This window comes from Chrysemys picta, chromosome 6 (genome assembly GCF_011386835.1).
Source record: "Chrysemys picta bellii isolate R12L10 chromosome 6, ASM1138683v2, whole genome shotgun sequence".
Lineage (NCBI taxonomy): Eukaryota > Metazoa > Chordata > Testudines > Emydidae > Chrysemys > Chrysemys picta.
In genome coordinates this window covers 52,246,248-52,273,701 of record NC_088796.1, presented here as the reverse complement: position 1 = coordinate 52,273,701, position 27,454 = coordinate 52,246,248, and the positions used below count along the sequence as shown (strand labels likewise).

The window sequence follows — 27,454 nt, the reverse complement described above, 5'->3', positions numbered from 1 at the left end:
TAAACATTTGGCTTCTGTATTGATTCTGGAATTTGCCCTATTTTTTTCCATTTCCAATGGGTATTTGATAAACCACCAAAAGGCTTTTTAATTAACTTTTTCTTTTTAAGACATCTTACCAGTGTGCTGCCATCAGTCCAGCGGAAGTCATGCTCAAACATCTTATCATTGAGGCCAATCCACTGGTAGTCATGCCCAACACCTAACAGGAAAGGAACCACAAAGATATTTTTATTAACTTTCCCATAAAAGGGAGAAAATTCATCAAAGAATATAAGGAATTTTCACAGAATGAATCAGACTTCCTGTTCTTAAATAGCTTTCACTAAGCATGCAAACAAATATTTACAGGCTCTTTTTTTAGCCTTTTTATTTTAATTCAGGAAATCTACAGAAATATAGTCTCTCACCTAATTGTTTTAAACTATTGCCTATCTTCCCTTTATCCTGCACATCCCAAAAGATCAGATTTGCTTTCTACCTAGCCATGTAGTTTAAATGTCAGGCAGACAATTAAATGGGAAAAAAACTGCCTCACCAGTTTACTATAATTAAATAAGTATTTTCTTTTCCTTAGTAATGTCAAAAGTTTTTCCGTGACATTTACAGGAGAGACGTGCCAAACTCTGTGGCAGAAAGTCAGAGACCTGAAGACTTGTCAGGAGTCACTGCCAACTGCACTAACAGGGTATGTCTACACAGGATAAAAAACTCCTGGCTGGCCCAGATCAGCTGACTCAGGCTCTGGGGCTTGGGCTCTGGGGGTGAAAAATCTCCATGTAGATGTTTGGACCTGGGCTGGAGCCCGAGCTCTGGGACCCTGAGAGGGTGGAGGGTCCCAGAGCTCGGGCTCTAGCCTGAACCCGAATGTTTAAACAGAGATTTTTAGTTACACAGCCCGAGCCCTGCCAGCACGAGTCAGCTGACCCGAGACAGTCATGGCCGTGCAATGCGTCTTTTATCCCCACATAGACGTACCATGAGAGCTCCAAAGAGTTTTCTTACAACATGATATTCAGGGACTGAATACCTGACCCAAGCATTAGTACAATTAATGAGGACTATTAGAAAATAACCCTCTCCAAATATTTCAATCAATAGCATTACTCAGTTTGTGCAGGCAGCACCTGATGCTGTGAAGAGTACCACAGAGCTGAATCTGTCTTGTAATGTAACATGAAGTGACTGATGCTTTGTGCTTGTGAAACAGTATTTAAGATGGCCTGGAGAACGAGATTGTCTAAATAATGAGCCTAGAATAAAGTCTCCAGAATAAAGGGCTGAACTTCTTTGTCTTTTATTGTCTTTTTCTCAGGACCTAAAACTTTAGGGGTAAAAAGTAGATTTTCTCTGAAGATCAGGTAATGATTAATACAAAATTAACAGCAAAAGGAACGGTCGAGAATATGGTGTCTTCCTTTTAAAAATCAAATGATGATGCATATTTTAGAAGGGAAATACGAAAACTATTCAGAGGTTTGGAGGGTGTTTTCTCCGCATATTTTACTAGCTTTATATATCCTCAATCCAGAGTTGCTCAGAGGAATCCTAATGGTACATACGGTTCACAAATATCTGCTCTTCATGAGACAAGATGCTTGTCAGGTGGGCTCCCTGGAGACGACATTCTCTTTCAGCTGCATCCCATGTGCGGCGATGGGCAAAGTATTTGTAGCATTGTCCTTGGAACTTGTGCCAACCATAATCACAAGTCTCTGTATCTGTGACAAGTAAACAAAAAACACCCCTTAAAATATGCAAGAAATGCACACACTTGAGTTTTATGCAAGAGGACAGAGGATTCTGCTATTTAAAGGCTCAGGAAGACACACAACCTAAGCCCCACAGATGAAAAAAAAAAATCACTGATCCTGTAATTCTTATTCAAGTCTTAGGTACTTTTATTTACTAAATTTCACCACTGGTCATAAGGAAAATTATGCTTTGCTTGTTAATCTGGAGGTTTTTGGTGGGTACTATCACATATGCTGGATCTTGAATATCCCAAAAGGGCATTATTATCCCATAACTCTGAAAGAATTAAACATAGGTGCTCTGCTTGGACATAAGATTGCAGTGGCACTATACTTTTTATTTGATTTTTTTTTTGCTTACTTCATCAAATAATTCTTTGAGTTACTCTGTTCCATTACTATGAAGGACTGTGGTTGAAAATGGCCATGGAGAAAAGTAACTGTCATTGTTCAGCTAGCAGATGCAAAGTTGAAGTGCTATCTCAGCAAAGATTAAGGTTGGCCAAAAAAAGGGAGTAGACTTAAGTAAACTTGAGGTATCAATTTCTAAAGACAGCTGTAAAGCTGGAATATAAAGTAATGAACTGCACATTGTCTGTGCTTGGATGAGGAGTGGTACTGATAAGAATACACTATAGATAGGAGCTCACAACAGCCAGTATTTCAATTCAGCTAAAGAGAAATAAACGTGAGCTTTGGAATTGTAGCAGTTTCTAGGGTTGATGTCAACTACAGTGTCAAGCTAAGGCAGCCACAGACAGAACAGATGGTGTAAAACTTCCATATTTATTTTGGTTCTGTGATTTCACTGTACAAAGTGATCACATGGAAAATAGTTTTATAGTAAGAAGGGTATAGAAAAAGTGAATCAGCTCCTAGGGTTTGATGCAGGAAATGTCTTTGAGGAGGAGTTGGTTTCGGGAAAGGTAGTCCCAGCATGATTTCGTGAAATCTAAAGACTGCTCTGAGTTATGCCGGTTGGAATAGTACCACTTTACCAGCTGAGGATCACCAGAGCGTAGCATGCTCTCACCCCACATCTTTCCAAACGTATGAACATGCCCCTGGCTCAACCCCCCACTGATCCCCCATGGTCCCTCTGCCAGAAGGCACAGAGCCAGCTTTCCACCACCTAAGGATTCCCCCCCACAGTTCTGCATCGCTCCCAATGCAATGATGTAGAAGTTGTGTATAAATTACATTTATTTGGGGAACTTGGTGGGGAGGGAGATTGGGATTTTTGCTTAAAAGTCAATGGCACGATTTGACCCAAGGGACTCCAGCTGCATGTGAGGGAGCGGTAGCCAGATATTTATGCCACGTGTGCCAATTCCTTAACTAGCACATTCCTTAGCTTTTAACTGGAGGTCATGTGTCAAAGCAATTGCCATACCGCAGTAAAATACATGTACATTTTTATATTGGACAAGTCAAGCTATAAAGAAATTGCTCATACTTTAAAGAATCTCAGCTATGGAATATGTAATCTACAATACTGAGGTTTTTTTCTAGCTCCAGTGATGTAGGCACATGCAGCAGTTGGAAGTTAATCTCCACGATCTGGGCAGTTTTTAAGTTTGGTCTGTCTGCAGCTGTCTAGAGCTTTCGTTTAACCACACAGCACTGACTAATTGTGTTGTATCCTTCATGGTGGATGCTTCAAATGTTATTACTCATCTTATTTAGGAGCCTCATCTCACAGAAAGGAAGTCAAATAACAACAAGCAGATGTAACGCACAGAGAGAGGGCTCGGGGATTACGCAGAATTGGGCCATCCCAAGCCAGTGACTATCCACCAGGGAAGCCAGCTAAATAGTGTTTGAGGGGGCAGTGAGGCTTCAGCACCAGGGAGACTAAAGTTCAAAATAGTAAGTAATATGAGGCCTTGACCTACCACCAATGCTAGAAACACACACTGTATCAAAATTCTTCTCTTTAGCCTAAGCAATTGTTATTAACCTTGAAGAAAAGAGGGACTGTCATTTGTTTACCAGCCTCAGAAGATCATGGGTGAATATTCTTCCCAGAAAACTAAGGCTTTGCCTACAATGGGATTTCAGCCACCAGTGAGATTGCGCTAATGCAAACACCTAACGGAGACACGGGCATTTCAAACCAGGATAGACTGCAAGGTTGCTGCATTGCTGTAAATGGTGCCTATGCTAGAAGCCTGGACTGGTGCAGCTAAGCAGACACTGAAATCCCACTGTAGGTTAAGGCCTTAGTGACAGCATGTGGTAAATTAGGTTTTTCTTTGTTTGTATCACTTTATATATATATATAAAATTATTCTTTCAGTAAGTAAGCAAGCTATAGGAAATGCAAACCAACCCAACCAAAAAGCAATGAAATACGTAAAGCCTGATTCATCACTGCATTACATAGAGTTGAATCAGTCCATTATTCTATTGCCAATGTGCATACCTCCCATTGACACTGCTGTGACAGATACACATATGTATTAGCAGGAGAGCTATATAATGGCTTATGCCTTTACTGCACATGGGAGTCTAGCGGCAGCGACGGCAGTACGTTTCCAATCTGATCTGTGCCCACTTGTGAACAATTGATGTGGGAGGACTTAGCCAGACTACGTTGCATGCATACGCTTTATTTCCTGGAAGGTAATCAGTTTTCTGTAAGCTGATCTCAAAATGTGTTGGAAAGTCTGAAACACTGCTTGCTATGTTTATGGTGTTTTAAAAGTTGCCTTGTTTGGCCAAAGGTTTATTATAATTTAGAGGTTTGTTTTCAGAGATGTGTGCCAGGAGTTACCCACACGCTTCTGTTCCTCATAACAGCAATTGTAGCTGTATAACTCTCCAAACACTGCATTAAAAATGTGCCCCTTCAGTAAAATATATGGGCAGGTAGAGCTTTTTCAACAGCAGCAATCGGTTGCTGCCATGTCTTCAAACAAGAGGCTTAAGAAACCAAAAGCTGAAGCACAGATACTAGAATGTAAAGTGACTTGCTCAGCTGTGAACTCTGTGTCTCTGGATTCAGGTAATGAATGAAAATCAGAGTCCCATTAGACCAGACATCTCAAAGTGAAACTGCATCTCTAGTAAATATTCAAATCCCCCCAGCTGTGAGATATAAGCTAGAAACTGCCTGTTTCAAAAGAGAATCCTTGCAATAAACCTTTCTCCACCATTCTGCTTTCGCAAGGTACTACAACTTGGAGAAAAAAAGTGAGTCAGCTGAGGAAACAGTAATCACAAACATTTGGACAGGGATCTCAGTTTTGAAAAGCAATGTTGCTGATAATGAAGAAAACATTTGTTTTGCTTTGGGAACTTGGAAAGAAAAAGAAAAAGTCTTGTTGTATTACCCCAGTGAGGGATGTCTACTAACAAACGCATATGTGCCATTTTGGCAATCCGTGAGCACAGCTGCATTCAGTAAACAGGATAAGCTACGCGAGTGTCTGCAGAGATTCAGCAGTAGGGAAGCCAAACTTTGCTTTAAGTTTAAAACAAAAATGCAGCACCTTGAGATCAGGTAGACCACAGTCAGAATAGCAGAGCGGGAAAGAGATGAAACAAAAGGAAACTTTAGCCAGAGCACAAAAGTGCGGGAGTAGCAAATAGGAAATCTGTTCTTTCTGCTAGACACTCCAGGACCATATTCCAGAGGATAATAGCCAAATTATGGGCCTTCTTCACCACATTATATGGTATCCTACTACCCAAATACTCCCACTGATATCAATGGGGCTATTTGTGGAGTAAGGTACTTCTCAACCTGAGTAAGGATAGCTCAATATTGAGAAATCATCATGGGCTACATTATGATGTACTTACTTACATTGAATATTAACTTATCCTATGACTAGTCCCACTAACTTCTGGAGAACTGTTCCTCATTGTGAGGAAGGTTATAATAGTGTAGCCCAATAAAACATAGCACTTGCACAGCAGCACTTTATATGTTATAAATGAAAGACCCCAGGTCATGAGCTCATTTGTCTAGACACACCAAATGATTTCCCACCAACTTTACACTCATATAACTCCCTAGACTTACTGCCAACGTATGTGGCAAGTGAGTGGGTTCAGATCCACTGCCTCAGTCTGCAGTCACACATTTCTTGGATACTTTGCATTGAAAAGTGACAAACAAAAAACTATCTGCTCTGATAACTAGGTACTTTACACAGATATAGTTGTATTTTGAAAAGTTGGGGAGTATGGGTAAAAAAACAAAATAAGTGACAGAAAGGGATATTTATAAAAGAGAGCAGGTGTATTTAACTGCACAGTAGTTTAGTCTGAATTGGAAACAATATTGTCTCTCTGAATTATTCCTTTAGTTTATAGAAAGGATGGTATCTTGATTTTTTTTATGCCGGACAACTTTCTCTTGCAGTATTCAAGAAGAAGTTCTTGGCCCAGATTCTCTGATTAACTATGTTTCAATTTGGTGAGACAGAGAAAGATGGTTGTCAGGAGTCAGTTATAGTTCCCCGGTTCCCAGGATGGATCTGTTCCACCCTAGGCCCCAGCATAGGTGAGAGTACCCAGGAGGGTGCTCATCCTTCACCAGCTGGCAAAGGTCCCTAAAGGACTATACATCTGCTGAGCACAGCCAGAGCGTATGAGCTCTGGCCATACTATCTCCCTAACCCTGACATGCCCAAAATTGTGACTGAGTGGGGCAGGAACACACTACACCAGCTGAGAGTTCCCTCACCCTGGGGGAATTATCAGCTGGACATATCTAGCTGCTTTCTGATCTCTGACTCCCTTTGTCTCCTATCTTCAGGCATGATTTTCAGAAGTACTGTGCACTCAGCTCCCATTAACTACAGTGAGATTGTGGATGCTCAGCACTTCTGGCTAAAGGGCCCTTAATCTTTATTTTGAAAACATGAATAGGATGTTTTGCAAACAGAAATAATAAAATAAAATGCAAATAACGAAACAATGTTTGCATGCTCACTCACACCCTTTCTGAGGCATTGAGGTGACATGTTCTGTCATTCTGGCTGTGTTTTCAATCTAGCAAAGTCAGGGTTGATGCCGTGAAATAAAGACGCCTTGCCAGACAACTGTGTCTGAATTGCCAATACAGTTTTATTTTGTCTGGTGAAATGGAAATTTGGCACTGAACATTTTTCCCAAGTCCCAAACCACTGCAGGACTTTAAGTGGAGGAAATTTAAATTCCAAAGCTGAGTGAGCAGAGGTCTGTTTCTCATTGACAAACTAGGAAATGTTCCCATTAACCACCTAAAATGTATTCTCAGGTCGGTCATAAAATACAAATTAAAGCTACCATGATGCTGAAAGCCATTCAGTACCATGAATTTGCTGGGGGGGAATAGAACATTTATTCCTTCTATTATAAAAACATTGTCAAATTCTAGTCTTAGAGAACAGATTCAGAAGGTCTTTCAAACAGTGGGCTACGCCAGACTACTGAAAAGTTGAATTGTGATGAGAGCTGGAGCTAGTCATTCTTCAGACGTTTCAACTCTAAGGCCTAGTCTTCACTTACCGGCTGGTCCGGCGGCACGCCATCGATGTTCTGGGATCGATTTATCGCGTCTGGTTAAGACGCGATAAATCGATCCCGGATCGATCCCGGAAGTGCTCACAGTCGGCGCCGGTACTCCAGCTTGCCGAGAGGAGTACGCGGCATCGACGGGGGGAGACTTCCTGCCGCATCTGGACCGCGGTAAGTTCGGACTAAGGTACTTCGAATTCAGCTACGTTATTAACGTAGCTGAATTTGCGTACCTTAGTCCGATTTGGGGACTTAGTGGGAACCAGGCCTAACAAACAAGCTCCTTCCCTTTAGGCTCACTTGGAAAAACTGCATTTCACCCAATAGGCTTGGGATGAAAGGTAAGCCTGAAACTGACAACATTTATGCAATTATATGTAGAGATCTACTTGGCTGATCTGTGAGTGAAACCAGTCAGTGAGAAGAAAAAGAGGAAGAAAGATTTTTGTTAACCTGGAAAAAAGCGCACCTTTAAGCACCATTTCTTTTTCTCTTGAAAACAAAATCTGCCTTCATTGCTTGTGGTCTCTTGTTGTTCAATACTCTTCTGGTAAATTTACAGTTTGTTTGTTTCTGTCCTGCTGTGCATTTGCTACCCTTCTCATGCTAGTTTTGTTCTAAAATTTGATCATGGGTGAAGTGAATATATAGTAAAGAAACACTTGACATTGTTGAAATAGTCATGCACAACCTGCAGAGATGTGCTGGAGGGTTGTTTGTGTTTTGTTTTGTTTTGTTTTTTCATTCAACTGGATATTAGAGCCTCCAGAATTCCTAAAAGAAACCTGGAATGGGCTAGCAACAAGTGCCACTGCTTGCAAACGGACACATGGATCACCTTTAAAGCCTTCACAACATTGTTCTGCCCTACTGATCTATTCTTGCATCCAAACATGCTTCTCCTTGCTGCCTCTTCTGATCCACCTATTCATTAATTTCTCCCACAAACACCACAAGTTGCTTCTATCCTGCCTCTAATACAAGGAATATTCTCCTAATTACTCCAAAGAAAGCTAGATGGAGATGGATGGGGTAGACAGCAGAGCCATGGCCAGCCATGCAGGTGATGGTATGCTGCACCCTTTAAAGCAGTGTAGCAGCTTGTGCATTTCCCGGTGTACTGGAGAGTTCCAGGAGGCATTCTGCTCCTCTTAGTGAGGGGCAATTCTGTAGCACCACCAATGGGGCAATACAGCCCTTAGCAAACCACAAGCAGAGCAGATTTGGGGTACTACAGCCAAACTGAATGAGATCAGCATATTGCAGTTTCTTTAGTGAACTGGAGTAATTAGGATTGCATGCCCTGAGGAGGCTAAAACCAGACTCCAAAAGATGGTCATATGACATTCGTAATAGCAGAACCATAAACAGAGACTGAAATTACCTCTCTTGGTTGGATATAACAATGATCATAAGCAAATGGGAAAGAGAATGAAGGATCAAGAAACACAAGGGAGAGTTTACAAAAGCAAACACACCCATAAGAATAGCCTATTCCTGATGTCTTTGCTCATATAAAACTCCCACTAATACTAATGGGAGTTTTGCCTACTTGATGACTACACAGTGGGCTCTGGCTAGTCACAAACTGGAAAAAAAAAAAAGGTATTTGTTACCTTGTTCGCAAAGAGCACCTGCATAACTTGGCAGACAGAGACAAGTAAATAGATTGAGACCATCAATACACGTGGCTCCATTCCGGCAAGGATTGGACTGGCATTCATCAACATCTATATAAAAATGTAAAAGAGTATTTAAAATATATCCACCTCCTTAAAGGGAAACAGTGTTTACCCTTATTCAGAATTAGTACTAAGAACAATTCCACTCATGAAGGATAAAGCATTGCAAAAGAGACTGCATACCTGCTTTTTTCATATGAGAATTATGACTTCTACATACAAAATAACCTCAGAAAAGCTATAGATGCTGAACAACTATTTCACATTTACATGCTTTTGAATCCTGCTGTGTGACTCCTGGGTTAATTTCTGTAATCTGTATCTTCATTTCCTAGCTGTTACTCCTTGTGTACCTCTGAAAGAAGATACATTGTACTGTATCTTTTCTTCAGCTGGTTAATTATCTCTGTGTATAGATAGAGTATAACCTTCTCTAGACTGTGACCATGGTACACAAGTCTTATCTAACAACATAAACAGTGCTTCTAGTTTTTCACTGTAAAACTGCAAGCATTAGCATCTTATTGTATTGTTTATCCATTCCTTCATGTCATGCTTTCTGCATGATAGGGGCAAAGCTTTTTAAAGGCATTCTCACTGTTTATTATTAGGTGTCTTGATTGATGATAATCTTCATAGAGAGATAGAGGAGACCTTTACTGGACTTATGATCCTGAGGCAAACAAAAGGTTCCTCTCTGCTAATCAAAATATTAGCATGTGGTATTAAAATACCCAGACATCTCCAATTTCTTTCTGTACAGTAGTGTCTCCTGACCATCTAGTATGAAGAATTTGTGAGTTTGAGCATGAGAGTGAGCTGTGAGACAGATAGGTCTGTATCTACAAATTGAACCTACAACTGTAATTTTTAAAGGAAATTTACTCTGGCACAGCTAAAGTTTAAACTTTCACCCAGATTTTGTGCATCAAAACTCTTATTCAAAGTTGAATTGCTGATAGCCATTGAGTATCAAACTATAAAAAGGGTATTTTTATTTGACAACAGTGCTTAATGAATAGTTTCACAAGCACTTAAAACAGTCCCAGTTTAAACAACCTCACTGTCTAAAAGATCACACATACATATCATCTAGGTTGGAAGTGTGTGTTTAAATCCTGAAAAACTGTTACTTTCACCAGATTTTTGCTGGCTAGTTAATTGTAACAAGCTGTGTTATCCTGGGTTGTATTGGAATGTCTCATGTAGCCATATGTTGCGGTGGAGAGAGATTGGACATCAGACCCATTGTAGAGTCTGGGCAAGCTCTCTTAATTGGCATCAGAGTTGTCTAAATATTGATTTCAACCTGGAACTGATTTCTCCCTGCCCACATCTGCTATTTGGCTGGTCAAATATCAGCCGTCATTAATATAGATAATGCCCTTTTATTTGGGGGATTGAGGATTAAATAAAGTTTACCACCTTCCTGAACCATTAGAAAAAGTTTATAAGAATTTACTGGTTTATTCAAAAGGGTTTAATCAATATGATAATTAGATTATGCTGATGATTTGATATTAACACACTTCATTTTGATTTGATTTATGTAGGTATTTTATGTCTTTTTTATTTTGGTTAATAAATTGGACACAATTTGAACATTACCCTCTACAGAGGTAGGTAGGTAAGTTTTGTGTGTGTGTGTGTGTGTGTGTGCGCACGCATGCACGCACGCACATGCCAGGTGGAGACGGCAGGCAAAGAGGAGCAGGTGTTTCTTTCTCAGCCTCTCTCTGTCTGGATCAAGTACAACTACAGAATCTTTCAAAGCCCCAGCATCTGTCAGTGTAATGATAAATAATTCTGCTTCCAAATCTAATATATGAAATGTTGTTATTCTAGTCAATCTGCAGACAATCCAGTACAAGAAAAGCTTTCAGGTTGGCATCATCTTACCCAATTCACACTGCTCGCCACTGAAACCTGGCATACATGTGCAGATGTAGTAAGAGCCACGTGGATAACAGGTGCCCCCATGAAGGCAGGGATTACTTTTGCAGGGATCTTGACCTGTGATATGAGTTAAAAAAGAAAAATTGATACATTGTCTAAAATACTTGGTTAGTTGTTGATTCTTTTAAGGAAGAAAGGTATTTCCTTATTTCTGCTTTGATGCTTTACTGCAGTTAAAGATTAAACCATTTTTAAAAGTTCTGCACTACCTGAAGATGTCATTTTCAATCACCATAATTTTCAGCCTTACCAATAACACTATATTCATGACAGAACAATAACTCATTTTCAGAGATGTTTTATGTTTTTAAAATGACATTTTGTACTACTCCTGGCAGTTGAAATATTCTATTGAGGATTTAGTTGGCATGACATGGCAATTAATTATAGCCAAAAACAGTTAAACATATGTTCACAGTGAATGGAAAATGTATTCTTTTGAATGGGGTTAGTTCATATGGAATGGTTGGGTACCCAGAACATGCACCTTTTTAGCATACTGACTTGTTGCTGTCATTTTGGAAGGTCATACTTAACCATTTACTGCCCAGACACTCTTATTTCTTTGAAAGAATATTTTCCTAATTAATATTCTTTCCCCAAATCATGCCCAAATTGTCTTACTTTAAAACATACTTTTAGAAAACAAACTTAGTAACTGTATATGAGACTAAACCAAAATATTTAGATAAAAAACTTACCTGCCATGAAATCCCAACATTTATTGGAGTCATCATTTTAATACTGTTTTCTTACAGAGTGTAGATGTGTTCTACTGATCTTTATTTGAACTCAGTTCAAACTTAAACATATGTACATGGTATAGGCAAATAGGAACAATCACTGATACATATATTCATACAAAAGGTACCACTCTACATATCACCTGTGTTTTTTGCACTCTTAAGCATTCAGTAAACCAATTAATACAGTGCTTCTGACCTGCAAGAAGGAAGCCATGGCTATATTGGGAGTCTAAGAGAGCAGAAGTGGGATATGAAGCAAAAGGTCCTATTTTAATCCAATTTGATTCAAAGACATGAGCAAATGTTTGAGACATTGTTTACATTTTCCAAATTAGTTTGCTTGTCCTTTATGGTATATAGGACACAATCCAAAGTCTTTCTATTGAGTTCAATTAGTTACCCAAACTGTTTGAAAAAATGATCAAAAACTAGGCTATTTGACCACCTTTAAAATATTAGTCTTCAACATGCCAGCCATATACAAGTAAATGATTAATAGTAGCTATTGTACGTAGAAATCATTCTATCAGTATAGCTTGTGTTATGCCAAATGCTGTCCAAGCCAAGGATCTATATTTATAGCAGACGGAAGCTGTATCAAACAGTCAGATTGCTGAATAGCCGACTATTATTCAATAGCTGAGTTTTTTAAAAACCTCAAACTTCAGCCAGTCTTGAGACTAATCCTGTATATATTTTTTAAACTTGTATTCTGGATAAGCCTGTCTGCAATTACTTGACGTGTTCATTAGGTTTGTTCTCCAAATAAATTGGAATATTCCATGAAAGCCACTAGAGTTGTAGAATAATTGTACATTGCAATTGTCATGCTAAAGCAACAACATTCATCAGATAAATTAATGATATCTACATAGCCACTAGGAACATGAAAATAAAGTAACCACAACTGGATACTGTGTTAGGATCAATATTCCTTTTCTTCTATAATGGTCTCTCATCACCTCAGATCTGAACCAAAACTTATTGATGCAAATAGAAGGTCACTTATGAATTAGCGAGCCCCCTAGTTTTATATCAGCCCCCTAGTTTTCTTTGAACTTGTACTCAGTAGGCTTCACCATTGTATTGATTTCAGCATTATGTAATGCTTTTAAGTGTATTATCTTCATTGCCTTCCAAATGTAGTTTGATTATCATATCTCATACACAAGCACATGTTTGCTCACACCTAGCATTTTAGTATAAAATAAAGTCTTCAAGAGAAAATAAAGAATAAATTAAATGTTTACCGGTAACAAAACAAGTTTATATGGTATTTATCAAATTGGGATCTTACCTGGTATTTGGACTGCTGTGCCTTCAACTGAATCTCCACTGTTGCCAATCAGGAAATCTGATCCATTAGTAATGTCCAGAAGGAAAAATGATGAAGTTGCAAGTTCAGTAGTGCTTATGTCCTCTGTGCTTATTGTTGTCTGTTTATTATACTCAGGAATGTTTTCAGGGGCTGTAATTTTTGTTGCAATGTCAGAAGAAATTGTTGTGGACTGCTTCTGTACTACCACAGTTGTTTGTGTCTCCAGGCTTATATCCAGAGATGGTGAAGATGAAGATAACATTGTAACAGTTGCCTGGCCAGGCTTAACTATTCCACCTGCTATACTTTCATGTGGCACTGAAGCTGGTGTGGTGTATAGCCTTGGCAAAGCTCCCTCAGTGCTGCTTTCATCTACTTGATTGAGATCTTTCACTTTCTCTGTAGAGGTTTCATCTTCTGTGCTAACTTCTGGAATATCTGTGTCTACTGTTTCTCCAGAATGTATAAAAGCTGTTGGTACGACATATTTTGATAGAGGATCTTCAGAAATAGTTGCTAGTTCTTCAGTATTCAATTCTATTATGGAAGTTTCTTTCTCCTTTATTCTGTCTGTTATCTGTCCACTAATATCAGGAGTACTTTCAACAGATGTGCTTTCTGATTCAGGTTCAGAAGAAGAGTCTAGTGGAGACTCAGTTTTAGTGGACAGCACTTTGGTGGGTGGTTTGTAAGTTGCGGCAACATCAGAACTGACTTCTTTGAAGGCTTGTCCCGATGTTTGATTAGACTCGTCTGAATCAGGGGATGACAAAGTATTTGGAATGATTACTTCAGGGTATTCTGATACTTCATTAACCAAGTGGACAGTTACTGGAGATTTTGGCATTTGAGTTACAGGAAAAAGTTTGGCTAGATCAGTTTCTTCAGATTCTGTTGAAGTGGTTTTTGTTTCTGTGTAAACTGTATGATGTTTTACTTCACTTATATTAGGTGACTCTGTTAAGTTTTGGGTTACAAGTCGTGAGGTAACAATACTTACATCAGACATGTTTGCTGTCAAAGCCTGTTCTGTCTCAGTAGGTAAGTCAGGTCTAAAGGAAGGAAACAAAGGCTTCCCCTCATCAGGCTCTTCTTGTTCCATTCCTGAATACCCAGAGGTAGAGACTATTTCACTTTGATCTGCTATCGCTTGGTTGTCTGACAAAGTACTTGATTCGGAGAGGCCTTCTGTTTTATTTTCTGGTGCTACATGTCTAGTTTCAAATGGAGATTCTTTGGCCTCTTCGCTGACTCGGGGGGGCACACTAGGACTGGCCATTGATGATATTGTTGGAAGCAAAATATCCAGTTCAGAGAATTCACCAATGATGGGAGTTTCCATTGTGAACTGCATGACATCCCCTGAACCAAAATCCTTGTAATCTGATCTGGGTCTGTTCTCAGCTGTTACTGATTCACTATTTATTGACTTACTGGAAATAGTCATGGAAAGATTATCACCAGATCCATATGATTTCTCTTCAGCTGTAGAAAGTTTAGATGTTAAATCATACTCCACTTCTTCAACTTTCATGCTATCATTATTGCCATGTATTGAATGAGTCTCTGTATTTGGAGTTGTCTGCACACTTAGTATATCTTCATGCATTGGTTTAGAATGATCCACATCTATGATTGTTGTTTCATCTGATGTGATTCCTAGTCGTACTTCAATTAGTGTGATCTCATTAAAAGCAGAAACATTCCCTGTAACATTTCTGAAGTCATCAAGCTTTGGGAGGACTTTGTTTTCTATCTTTGTAGCATTTATTAAACTCTCACCTGTAAATGTCTTTGGTTGAACACTAGTCGGGCTTGGTAAGATCTTTTTTTCTTCTGTGTGGGTGGAAAATAACACTGAAACAGTTTGTGATCCATTTAATGCTGTCTCTGTGCTCAGTTCTTCAGAATAATTTTCCTCATGAGCATGAGGAGCAACTGTTATTTCCAGATTTCGCAAATGGGTAGTAGATACATCTGGGTGAAATGACCCCACAATGTCCACCCGTCCAGATCCTTCTCCAGAACTTTCATATAGTGGTGTGGGAGGTATTTTTGGTGTTGATGTTGCAAGTGCTTCCTCTGTTTCAAGATGAGGAGTTCCATTAAAGAATATAGAAGCAGCAGTTATATTTTCATTAGTCATCAATTCTGAAGTTTCCTCTTGAGTAACAACTCGATCAGTAGCAGCTGGTGCTCTGTATGTTTCATTTTCTTCTACCCAATGAAAAGTTTCTTGTTTGTGAGAGTCTTCAGTGATTAAAAAAGAATGGGATGTCTCTTTTGTGGTAGCTTCTTTATTACTGAAGTTCCTAGAACTTTCTTCAGCTAAAGCGGAAGTACTAGTGGCCATTTTCTCTGTTGTTTTGGAAACTGCCTCGGTTATAGAACTGAATAGCCTGAGTTCTTCACTGGAATCCTTGTTTGATTCAGTCTGACCACTTTCAAATTCTTGGGCTTTGTCAATGGAAAGTCTTGGTCCCACACTTTCAGGATGAAATGTTTCAGGACTTAAAGTACTTGTGATTTCTTTTATAGTCACAAAATTCAGTGGCTCTACTGATGGAACACTAATAAGTTCATCTCCTGATCCTTCTCCTGAAAACAATGAATCACTACTGATCTCTTTATTAGTTGGCTCGTCGCTCTTGGGGATCAGAAGTGATCCGTGAATGTCTTCTGTAGGGAAAATATTTTGTACCAAGTCTTTTTCTTTCTCTGTAAATTTAGCTTTGCTTTCAAGTTTTATGGACTCAGTTACTAGAGTAGTATCAACAGATTTAGTGCTAGAAATTATCTCCAATTTATTTTCTTCTGAATATGGACTAACTGTGGGAACAACTAAAATTTCAAGTTGTTCTAGGATAGATTCTGTACTTTTAATGACAGGATATTTTGTTGTTATTCCAGAGGGTTCTACAACTTTTTGTGAAGTTTCTACAGAAATATTCTGCTCAGAATGTATATCTTCTTCCAAAGGAAGATTTATAGCAAAACTTCTTGTTACGGATTCAATAGGCATTTGCTTTTCTATCTGTACCTCAGTGATGACTTTTCTTGCAATTTCAGTTCTAACTGTGCTGACTTCATCTTTGGTACTCATGACTAAATTTGCAGACTCAACAGCAAAGGAATAATCCACAGATGGTGAACTGATAATTTCTCTTTCATCTTCTGTTGCTTGTGTTTCTGGTCTTCTATCTGCTGAATGTAGTGAAGCTGTAGTTTTTGTAAAAGACTCAATGACAGAATCCACTTCTCCAGAACCCTGATCAATTAATGGAAAATTAGTACCAAGTACTTTTTCTGTAGAACCATCTGGCACTGGTACCATGGTACCACTCTCATCTCTGGATTCTTCTCCAGAGCCTACCTCAGTAAGGATAATGTTCTCTACTGAGATGGTTGGTGAGCTGTCATTTCCACTTTCACTTTCTGTAGATTCAGTTACTGTCTTTATACTGCTGACAGCATGTGTCGCAATGGTGTCAGGAGAAATGATTTTAACAACAGACTCCACAGAAGAGGTGACCCCAGAGTTTTCTAAGTATTTAGTTTGCTCTTCTGTTGCAATACGAGTTGTCATCTCTTTTCTAGATTGAGGAAAAAATTTTTCTTGAGAAGGAAGAGTTGTAATCAAATAATATGATTCTGTTTCATGTTTTTGTTCTCCTAGCTTAAAAATGTCCTTAGATACCTGCCTTCCTATTCCAGCTTCCTTAGTTGAGTCATCTGACTCAGTACTTAACACTGACTTTGTTGCTTCAACGGTTGTTGTATATTCCACAGATGAAGTATCTGTGCTGTAGACATCTCTTTCCTGCTTTTTCATTTGTGTTTCAATGTCCGTAGTCACAGGCTCCAATAGAACTGAAATAATGGCAGTAGAATCAATGATAACATCTCTTTCTCCAGAACCTAGATCAATAAATGGGGGATCAGTACTTACCACTCTTCTTGTGACACCCCCTGAAATTATGTCTCCAATGGTTTTCCTAGTGTATGTTGGTTCTTCCCCAGATCCTTCATCTATAAAAAGGCTTTTCTCTGTGGAGAAAGGAGCAGCTGTAAACTCTTTGCTTTCAGGCCATGTGGAATCTGTCATTGGTATTGTTTTGCTGAGAGTAGTGGATTCCTGATCTACAATTCCAATTCTGTTACTAGGGCTTTCCTGTCTATCACTGAATACTAACTTTCCTATCTCAACAGTAGATGAACGTTCCTTAGTTGAAGAAGCAGTGCTCTGTGCTTCTTTTTCATCTTCCTCCATTTTCATTTCTGTTCCAGTAGCACTGCTAACTCCTTTTTCGGTAACCAACCCAGTAACAGATGTGGTGGTAGCAGTTTCTTCAGAACTTTGGTCAAAAACAGAAGTAGTGCTAGTTTCCTTATGCAAAGAAATTGTGGTTCCTGAAACAGTGGCAGTAATTTCTGTTGTCAGCAGTTTGCCAGACCCTAAGAAAGCTTCTTCTACTGAAATCTTTTCAGTAACTACAGTCTCTGTCACCATAGCTGAAGTTTTAGAAACATCTGCCTCTTCTACATCTCCAGAGCCTTCTGGTATTATAAATGAAATAGGACTTTCCACAGACTTTACTATATGACTTCTTGTTGTTGTTTCTACAAGGGTTTCCAGTGGGGGAAGTTTATCATGCTTAATAGTTGATTTATAATCATCTCTTGGACTAGAGGTTTCCTGTTCTGGCATATGGTCTTTTATGCCTATGTCTACAGTAGCGATATCAAACACTGGACTGGGAGCAGAAGTTGCAGCAGAACTTTTTTCTGCATGTTCTTTTATTGTTGTTTTCCCCGTTTCTGAAAAGACAAGACCAGGGAACTCAGAGTCAATGGCAGCATCTCCAGAAGATTCTATAGTTATCAAAGGCAAGGTTTTGGGGTCTTTAGTTGAGCTTCGCTGAAATTCAGTTCCATTATGTTTTAAGGTCTCTAAAGTTTCTGATGAAGATTGCCCATATACAGACGTTACCTCAGATTTATCTGTAGTGGCAACTTCCAATTCACTACTTAAAACAGGTTCCAACATTGCAACATCTGCTGTAGGTTGTTGTGTAACTTCAAATGCCCCTTTTATTTCTCTAGATACACCTGTTTGCATTGTACCAGAGGTCTCATTTTCAGATACTATGGTGTTAGTTTCATTGACTTGTGAAAATTTGACATTTTTGGAACGTGTAACACTTTCAATTTGGTCACTTCTTGCTTCTTCAGCTTTTGTATCTTTAGGTGCACTGGTCACCTGTTTCTTTCCATTGATGAACTGCAATGCTGGAGGAGTTGTAACATCAGTAGTATTTTCACAATCTTCATCTTCTTCAGGGTCAAAAATTGGAAATAAAGGTTCCATTAAGATTTCAATAGGGTACTCAGAAGACTCTTGCTCAGGGCCTGAGGTACAAGGTTCAGCCTGTAGTGAGTCTGCATCTATGAAGGATTCATCTATTGTGTGTGGATGTATTTTGTAATCAAGTCCATGCAATAGATCTGCAAAAAGAAAGAGCTTTTCACAATCCTTAAGTGACAAGTGTGCTAATGCATTACATTAGCCATAGGCAGGACAAACAATTTATCATAGCAAAAATAAATGCATTTCAAATTAAATATAGTACATTATTTTAGGTTATATTTAACTTATTGTGTTAATAAAATGTTTTAAAAACTGCACACTTGCTTTACCAGTTCAAATGTTTCTGTACACAGAGCTCACCAATTTTTAAATACCATTGATGGTCATAAAACACACGTGTTTAGTCACAGAAATAGCCTTATGCTGACTTCTCCTTCAGTAGATTTACACTATTCTAAACAGATGTAAAGGGGGCAGAGAAAAAAAATCAGTTTTAGATAGAAGCTATCAGCACTGCCCAACTGCAGCAATTACTTCTGTGGATTTGTGGCATAAACTAAGCTTCCTTAGCAACTGAGGTGAAACCTCCCGTGTTCTTTTAAAAAAAAAAAAAAAAAAAAAAAAAAAAAAAAAGTACAGTGCATGTCTTCCCAACCATGCTAGCTCAAATGAAAGTAATTGCTTCAAGACTATAAGAGACACTCTGCTCTGTACTCTTGACCATTAGGTTAGTAAATAATATGTCACTACTCGGGTGCATTATGGCTATTGTGAAAATATATTAAATAATAAATAATATATAAAGATATATTGTACGCAAAAATGATGCCATAGTACAGATACATTTATTTAATTCAATGAGACTTGATAGATGCCAATTAATTTTTTCTACGCTTATATCTTGAATAGTATCACTGTTTACATTTAGTGCAAAAAAATAATGTTTTTCTTTAGGGCAATTCAACAAATATTGAGATGGAGATTTTCAAACGCTTGTAAGAAATTTAGGTATAGAAATCTCATTGAATTCCAGTGGGATCTATGCGCCTAAATTCTTTTGGTGTTTTTGAAAATCTCCCCCAACATGTACACTTTATCTCAGATCTTCTTGTCTATAGGATGCATGTCACCTTCAGATAACCCAGAGCTATAAGCTCTCTTTGTCCTAGACTTTGCCTTATAGAACTCTTTGCTCCACTGACTTGTAGCCAGAAAGTTTTGTGCTGCTGGACACAACTTCTAATCCACAAATTTCTCTTACATGTAATTCTAGGTAAATAAGATAGACCAGATCTTAGCTGGTGTAAATTGAGGCAGCCAATGGAGCTGCACCTGTTTACACCAGCAGAGAATCTGGCCTGATATACCTGGCTTCTACTCTTTAGCATTCTCAGATAATGCTACTCACCCTATGGTCCTGAAAAGCTAAATTAAAGGAAAGATTCTCTTCCTGCTATATACACAGTGAATGACATAGTACAGAAACTCCTCATTTAACATTGTAGTTATGTTCCTGAAAAATGTGACTTTAAACTAAATGATGTTCAGTGAATCCAATTTCCCCATAAGAATTAATGTAAATGGGGTGGGGGAGTTAGGTTTCAGGGAATTTTTTTTCACCAGACAAAAGACATTATGTGCAGTTTGACTCTCAGCTGTGACTAGGTAAGTGAATATCCTCTGGCCCCAGAGCTCTGGTGCGGGTGTGGGCCAACAACACTCCCACTCCTAGGCCTGCAGAGTCCTCCCCATGCAAGCTCTGCGGGTTTGGGCTCAACATGGGAACCAGGCAGAGCAGGCAAGTGGCAGCACAAAGGAAGGACACTGTGCAGCATCCTTCCCCAGCACCCAATGGGGATGTCTCTGCTGGCCTCTGAGCAGCAGATCACACAAATGCCTGCTCCAGTTAGTCACTGAATGCCCCCCTAGCCTCCAGGGTGCGGGGGGAGACCATTCGTCTCCTAAGGGAACTAATCTGCCAGGTTGCATTGCATGGTATGCTCAGGACGCACAACACAGAAGCACTGGGCCTCTCGATCCCTGCAGAGCTGAAGACAGCCATAGGCTTCTGGGGCCACAGGCGCCGACTTTTCAAACTGCTGGGGTGTGCTCGCCCCACGACTCTAGTTTCACTATTTTGTTCATGCAAACTATGCCAGAACAGTCTGCATCTGCATTTTGAGCCTGGAAAAAATAGTTTCAGAGTATTGCACATTGTACGACCAGATTTGCTCCTTCAACTGGGTTTTTAAAAATCTTGCCCAGTGTCTTGCTAATGACTATGGGCCAAATCCTGAAGAATTTACTTGGTCCTTAGTCAGGTAAAATTTCAACTGAGGAGACAATGGGAGGTTTGGGTGAGGAATATAGTAAAAACTAAGTAAGGGCTTCAGGATTTGGTGCAAGCTAATAGTTCTGAAGTGTATGCAATCGTGACACACCCGAACCAAAACGCTGGACTTAATCATCACACAATCTGTGGGGAAATTAAGATCCATGTCCAATGTTTGTAGGTCAGCCCATCTCTAGTATTCTGTATTTGTATTAAAGTAGTATAGGACACGTTCAAAAAACGTTGACTGAGAGTGTTGCATCTCTTAGTGGCACAGCACAAACCTCGCAGCCCGGGGGAGAGGGCATTAAGGTGCTTTAAGCAACATCTGTGCCCTCCCTATGTAGTAGTAGGATTTTATGTTTGCATTTTGTATAATATAGAATGAAGGATAAAGAATTTTGTGTCGCATGAATTAAATGTATTAATGTATGATTTGATCATATCCTGCCAACCACCCTTTCTGAAAGCAGATGCATCAGCCAGAATCTTGTGTCTGAAGCTGATTTCAAGGCAGTGACAGACCTTTAGGGTTACCACTTTTTTATAGGTTTAGGATTTTGAAATAAGTAAAATAATGCAATGACTGTTTTCTTCTGCATTGCAAATTGATGTTCCTGTTCAAATGCTCTGTGTAAATCAATCCTGTTTTGTGTGTGAATGAGGAATGTGTGTGTTAAAAGATAAGTGTGAAGGCCATCACCTGACCAGATGTTCTAGGGAGGAATCAAGGACGGACAGGAGGCACCAGGAGATTGTAACACACCCCTATTGAAATGTCAGAGGAGGGCAGATTGCCGACTCTAAAGATGAGACAGGCACCTATCAATGGGGACAAAATAGCTGTGATCAAAACCAGCATGGGGTAACTCCCTGAGAGACTAATAAAAAAACAAAATAAAGAATGAGAAAAACAATTTAAAAAACAAGCACTCGTCAAACGATGATTGGTTACAGCATGAGAGTGCAAAACTCATTGGTCCCAATGAAGGAAAATCACTGTATAAACAGAGTGCTTTGCCATGAAACTTTGGGTTCGTCTTGCCAAGACTTCCCCGGAGCATCTTGTCACGACCAACAGAACCTGGCTCCTCCCAACCCGTGATCAACCTAGCTGGCCACTAGATTGATCCAGACTCTGGACTGGTAACTATAACATCAACTGGCGGGACAGTGTGTGGGTGTATGATTGAATGCATATGCTAATTGTTGTGTTTCCAAGAAATGCGGCATATTGCTTTTTCCCCCTCAAAAAGATCCCGTGGGCTTCTTATAAGCATAACACCTATTCTGTGCCGCTTTAGAGGCCAGCGTAGCCCCATGCATAACTTACGCAGCACAAATTATGGGAACCTCCTTGGGCTGCCCAGTGGTTGATTGTGATGCTGAGACTTCTCCCTCCCTTACAGTAGGGCGTTTTGGGAGGCCCCACTGGGCAGCACAGGGTTACATAACACCATGGCTGTCCCAGGGGAATTCTCCTTAGCTGGCTCCAGGGTATTTACAAACCCTTTTTGCTGCCACAGGACCATCCAGGGACACAGCGGGAGGAAGGATCCTGCCCCTCTATTTTCTTCACTACCAAAAAGATTTGAACTACTGATTGCTGTACCTGTTGGATAAAAGATAAAAACCACTTGCTGTACTTTTGTCAGTTTTATTCATAAAGACAAACCCACTGTGTACTATATTTTGTAATGAAACTATTTTTATAAATACATTAATAAATAAAAGAAATCAAAATAAATCTCCTACCTGACTAGAAACAAAACGCAAGAAACTCTAGGACATGATGATGGAATCATATTCTACCACAACACAGAACCGATAAGACAAAAGTGTGTTCTATGGCAGCCTATCCATCAAATGCCAAAAATCTGAGAAATAATTCAACATGACTAATCACGTTGACAGACAGTAGAATTTAGGCACATAACTCCCATACACTATTATGACAATGTGTTCCAGTACAATAGATTGGGCTAATGTACCTCACTGATTTTCTAAAGCTTCTTCATTCATACTGCTCACGTTTTTCCATTGCTACTTCAAACCTTTCTATTAATCTCCCACTCCACTTGTGCATTTTTCGGTCTGGCCTGCAATGCAGGAGAACAAAGTATCTTCCTTTGAAGTGGTTTCTAACTTTAATCAGAAATGGGGTTGGGGAGGTCTGCATTCTTCTGTACCTTAGAAATTTTTTAAAATATATGGAGTAGAGATGTAAGTTGCCATCAAAATATTCCTGACCTAATGGCCTTTGGTTTGATTTTGCACCTACTTTGTGCCAATGTGAATAGTGCCATATCTGTTTCCTCTCTCTCAATCTCTTATACACACACTCAGAAATCTGTAATATCTTAAATCTGCCCCAATTGGGGAAAGACAGAATTATTTCGAGATTAACCAGGACTCCAGCACATATAGCCAAAGAGCTGTTGCCATTCCCACAAGCTTACTGATTTTAACCAATTGTTGTAAATCATTTACCTCAAGTGACTACATTCATACATTTTTTCCACTTATAGCACTCTATTATCTATTTTAGCTCTCAATGGCAGACCTCATGGTATAAGTGAAAGTATGGTTCAGTTCTGCTTGCCCAATAAAGGCAAAGAAATATATAGGTACTGAGGATTTTCTTGTGAAATTTGGCTACTAGCAAACACAGAGGGAAGGAAGGAGTGAAATGCCTGCCAATTTGCAGGATTAATGACCATAATGCTACCCAAAAATCAACGTTGAGAGATGTGTCTAGTACTCAGCAGTAAAGCCATTTTTGGAAGACCCACTTCGGGAAGGCAGTACTTCTGGGTAATATATTAAGGGCTTGATTTTCAACATAAATGAAGCCCTAAGCCATGTGCAATTGCACATCTTCTTTATAACACTATTAATGCCACTATGCCTGGAAACTGGGTATGTGCAAGTGCAAATGGCATATTAGACGTACTGTGGGAGTTTTGACTAAGAAAGGTCTTCAATATTTGGGTAGTAGAGTATTTAGTATAACTGAAAACAAAATAAATCGCAATGAACAACGCACCACACTTTCAGTACATTGCACATGCAAATGTGCATATGCATGACTATTTTGTGGAAACAGTTACTATAACTATACACACAACTGAAGTAGTTGTAAGAGCAAATGCCCAGTCAAACTGACCAAACAGGCCTCCAGAAATTACTATGATTTCACCCATCGTCATAGGAATTGTATTTGCTAGTTAGGCATGAGAATATGCACACAGTTTTGCACAAAAATGTACACTCTAAATTCTGAAAATCTGGACTGAACTGTACAGGCAATAATTTGTGGGAGGGTAACATGTCTAACAAGTTCTGATCAGTGCATTATTATTGTAATAATGCACACCTGGGAACCACTCAGATTACTAGCTCAGTCTAAATCGTTTATGGATTTATGGTAGATTAATGAATTTAATGAACAACATCTGTTCCAAACTCACCTAGATGACATGTACAAATGCATATAATACTGAGGCAAGCAAAGATCTCTGTCAGACCATACTATAATTTGTTAGCTTTTTCAAGATCTAACATGCCATGACAGTCCTGCACAAAAGCAACTCTGCTTAGGTATGAAACTATAATATGGCTCAGATAAACTTTCAGGTTGACTCCCTTCTGAAACATTAAGCAGTGTTCCATGGCAGAATAACTGGCCTATAAGAAAACAGTATCATAAAGCAGTGGTGCCCAACCTTACAGGACAGCCACATAAACCTAAACATAATCTTGTGTGAGCTAAACAGATTTTACATATTCTAATAAGAGTTAAGGTCACCTGTATTGATTTATAGTTTAAATTCAGCTTGTTTTGTATGTCTTTAGATAGGTTGTTTCTATGTACTGTATTGTCTATTTACACACTTGTGTAACTAAAATGATGTAAACATGACGACAAAATGCTAATGAATCAGTTGTTAGTATATTGTGTTGAAGCAGGCCAGATTATGAAATAATCTGGTGGGCTGTGTATGGCCCACGGGCCATAGGGGGGCACCTCTGTCATAAAAGATGCAGCTCAATTGTCCTTCATTAAAATAGCCTTCTTTACGCTAGAATTTCAGTGATTCAATGTCAGTAATCAAGTTGCCAGTCCTCAGGCTTATTAAGTGATGATAAATTCTCTAACACTTACAGATGGCCAATGAGCTATATTATAATATCAGCATATAATGTATAGCTATGTTATTTATAAATAAGCAAGACATTGGGCTGGAAACCTGAAATCTACCATAAAATATAAAAAGGAAAAAAGAAAAAGTGCTATCTATTAAAGTAGACTCTTGTCCCCTAACACCAAACACTCAACCATCTGTAACAATTTAAAATACACTAGTTATATCTGACATGTATTGTCAATTTTTATGGTTACATCCTTTTCAACTGCCCTAGTATAACTAGGGCCCTACCAAATTCACGGCCAAGAGAAATGCATCACAGACCGTGAAATCTGGTCTTTTGTGTGCTTTTACCCTATACTATACAGATTTCACGGGAGAGACCTGTGTTTCTCAAATTGGGGGTCCTGACTTAAAAGAGATTTGCAGGGGGTGACAAGGTTATTTTATAGGTGTCGTAGCATTGCCACCCTTACTGCATTCAGAGCTGGGTGGCTGGAGAGCAGCAGCTGTTGGCCAAGCACCCAGCTCTGAAGGCAGCGCCCCACCAGCAGCACCGCAGAAGAGTGGCAATGCCATACCATGCCACCCTTACTTCTGCACTGCTGACTTCTGAGCTGGGTGGCCGATGAATGGCAGTTGCTGACTGAGAGCCCAGCTCTGCAGGCAGCAGCACAGACAGGTGGCAATACCATACCAGGCCATTCTTACTTCTGTGCTACTATTGGTGGTGGCTCTGCCTTCAGAGCTGGGCTCCCGGCCAGCAGACGCTGCTCTCCAGCTGCTCAGCTCTGAAGGCAGCGCTGCCACCCGCAGCAGTGCAGAAGTAAGGGTAGAAGTACTGCAACCCCCCCCGCTACAATAACCTTGCGACCCCCCCCCTCCCCCCGCCCCGCAACTCCTTTTTGGGTCAGGACTCCTATAATTAGAACACTGTGAAATTTCAGATTTAAATACCTGAAATCATTAAATTTATGATTTTTAATATCCTATGACCATGAAATTGACCAAAATGGACCGTGAATTTAGTAGGACCCAAAAGACACAGATTCTTCCCTATTAATAAGAGACAAAGAGAAGATTCCAAAGACAAGGAATATGACTATTGAATATTATCATGGTTTCCCACATTATAATGGAGAAAGGCCAGGAAAGTGGGCATTTGTTCAGAGGAGGGCTTTGGTAATATGATTCCTGGAAAAAGTAAGTAAAAAACAGCCAGCTGAAGAGAAGATAGTTCAGATTGTCAATACAAACAGGCTCTGAATAGATTTAGACAGTAAAGACTTTTGAGGAGAAAGGTGAAGAGTTATGGAGTAGAAACAGAGATGGAGTAGACAGATGGAGAAATAGATATGAAGTATGGTCTGTTTCCTAGCCTTTTGTGTTTGTAAATAATCAATTGTATACAGTACGTAAGTTTGTTCCTTGAACATTTCTAATCAACAGTATATAAAAAAATTGAAAGCTTCCCCAAGTCCAGAACCCACTTACTTCTAACACTGCTACCCACAATGAGACTGATCCAAACCCATTAGTCTTTCCATTGACTTTAATGGGATTTGGTTCTCACCCAATATTAATTTCTTACTGACTGTGAGGCAGATGTTGTTCCCATGCCATTGACTGGAAAACTAACTCAAAGATATGCAAAACAGTTTTTAAAATGTTTTGTAGATTTTTTTTTATTATTATTTAAGAGGGGTTTTTAAAATATTCTGTAAAGAACTTTGAAGAGCTTTTCGGAGATCACTTTTTATGGGTAGGAGGTATAAAAGATTTGTCTCCCCAAGACTTCAGCTCAGCAACTATTCAAGCAGAAATAATGATTAAATGAAAAACAGATTTTGAAAATTTTAAAAACTTTCAAAAGAATAAAAGTATTATTCAGAAGACTTATTGATTTGGTGGACTTTTGCATAGATTAATTCATAGACTATAAAGACAGAAATGACCATTTTGAGTTTGATCTTCTACACTGACACCCCGTATAATAGACAATAGAATTCCACCCAGTGATTCCTGCAACTTTTCTACTAACTTGTGGTGGATGGTGGAGCTCCGTCTTCTGTAAATGGAATGGGAGGGATTTGGGGGAGGACTTTCACTGTTACAAGATGCCTGATCCAAGCCCAAGGAAGTAAATTGAAAGACTCTCATGGACTTTCATGAACTTCAAAAAATCAGGCCCTAAATTCTGAGTATAATAGAGACACAGAAATAAAGATGAATCAAGCACTTTTGTGCTGTTTGTGTTGTGAAAGTGAGGCACAGTGGGCATGGATTTCATTTAATAGTGTGTAGCAAGCTCCCCTAACAGGAGACACCAATATGTAAAGAAGAAATGTATCCTTTGATTTTGTTCAAATTTCGCCTTATGAACATTAGTCGGAAAAACTGGTTGTTAGGGTTTCGGTGGTGTTACACTATGGATGAATTTGGTCAGTAGGTCTAATTCAGTGTTGTCTTAAACAATGGCGTAAATTATTGTGCAAGCATTAAACTACTGTAAATTACCCCACTTTGGTACGAAGTGGTTGTACAAAATGACAGTAGTGTACTTTCCACACTGGAAGATGAAAGGGTGTGATGTAGCCGGAAAAGCAACCAACGGGATGGTATAAAATAAAATTGGAGGG

General features: G+C 39.2%; 1 protein-coding gene across 5 annotated transcripts in view; it reads right to left on the bottom strand.

Annotated features, from left to right (window-relative positions):
• VCAN (versican) overlaps window positions 1–27,454 on the bottom strand; it is a 137,205-nt gene that overhangs the window by 23,888 nt on the left and 85,863 nt on the right. For 3 of the 5 annotated variants that reach the window (XM_065599135.1, XM_005288159.5, XM_024104516.3), the window contains 5 exons: window positions 12,947–18,472; window positions 10,847–10,960; window positions 8,882–8,995; window positions 1,563–1,721; window positions 120–202 (listed from right to left, as the gene is read on the bottom strand). In XM_065599135.1, coding sequence (XP_065455207.1) covers window positions 120–202; window positions 1,563–1,721; window positions 8,882–8,995; window positions 10,847–10,960; window positions 12,947–18,472 — 5,996 coding nt within the window. Of the gene's footprint in view, window positions 1–119; window positions 203–1,562; window positions 1,722–8,881; window positions 8,996–10,846; window positions 10,961–12,946; window positions 18,473–27,454 lie in introns of those variants that run through there. The other 2 variants (XM_065599137.1, XM_065599136.1) reach the window with 2 other exon arrangements.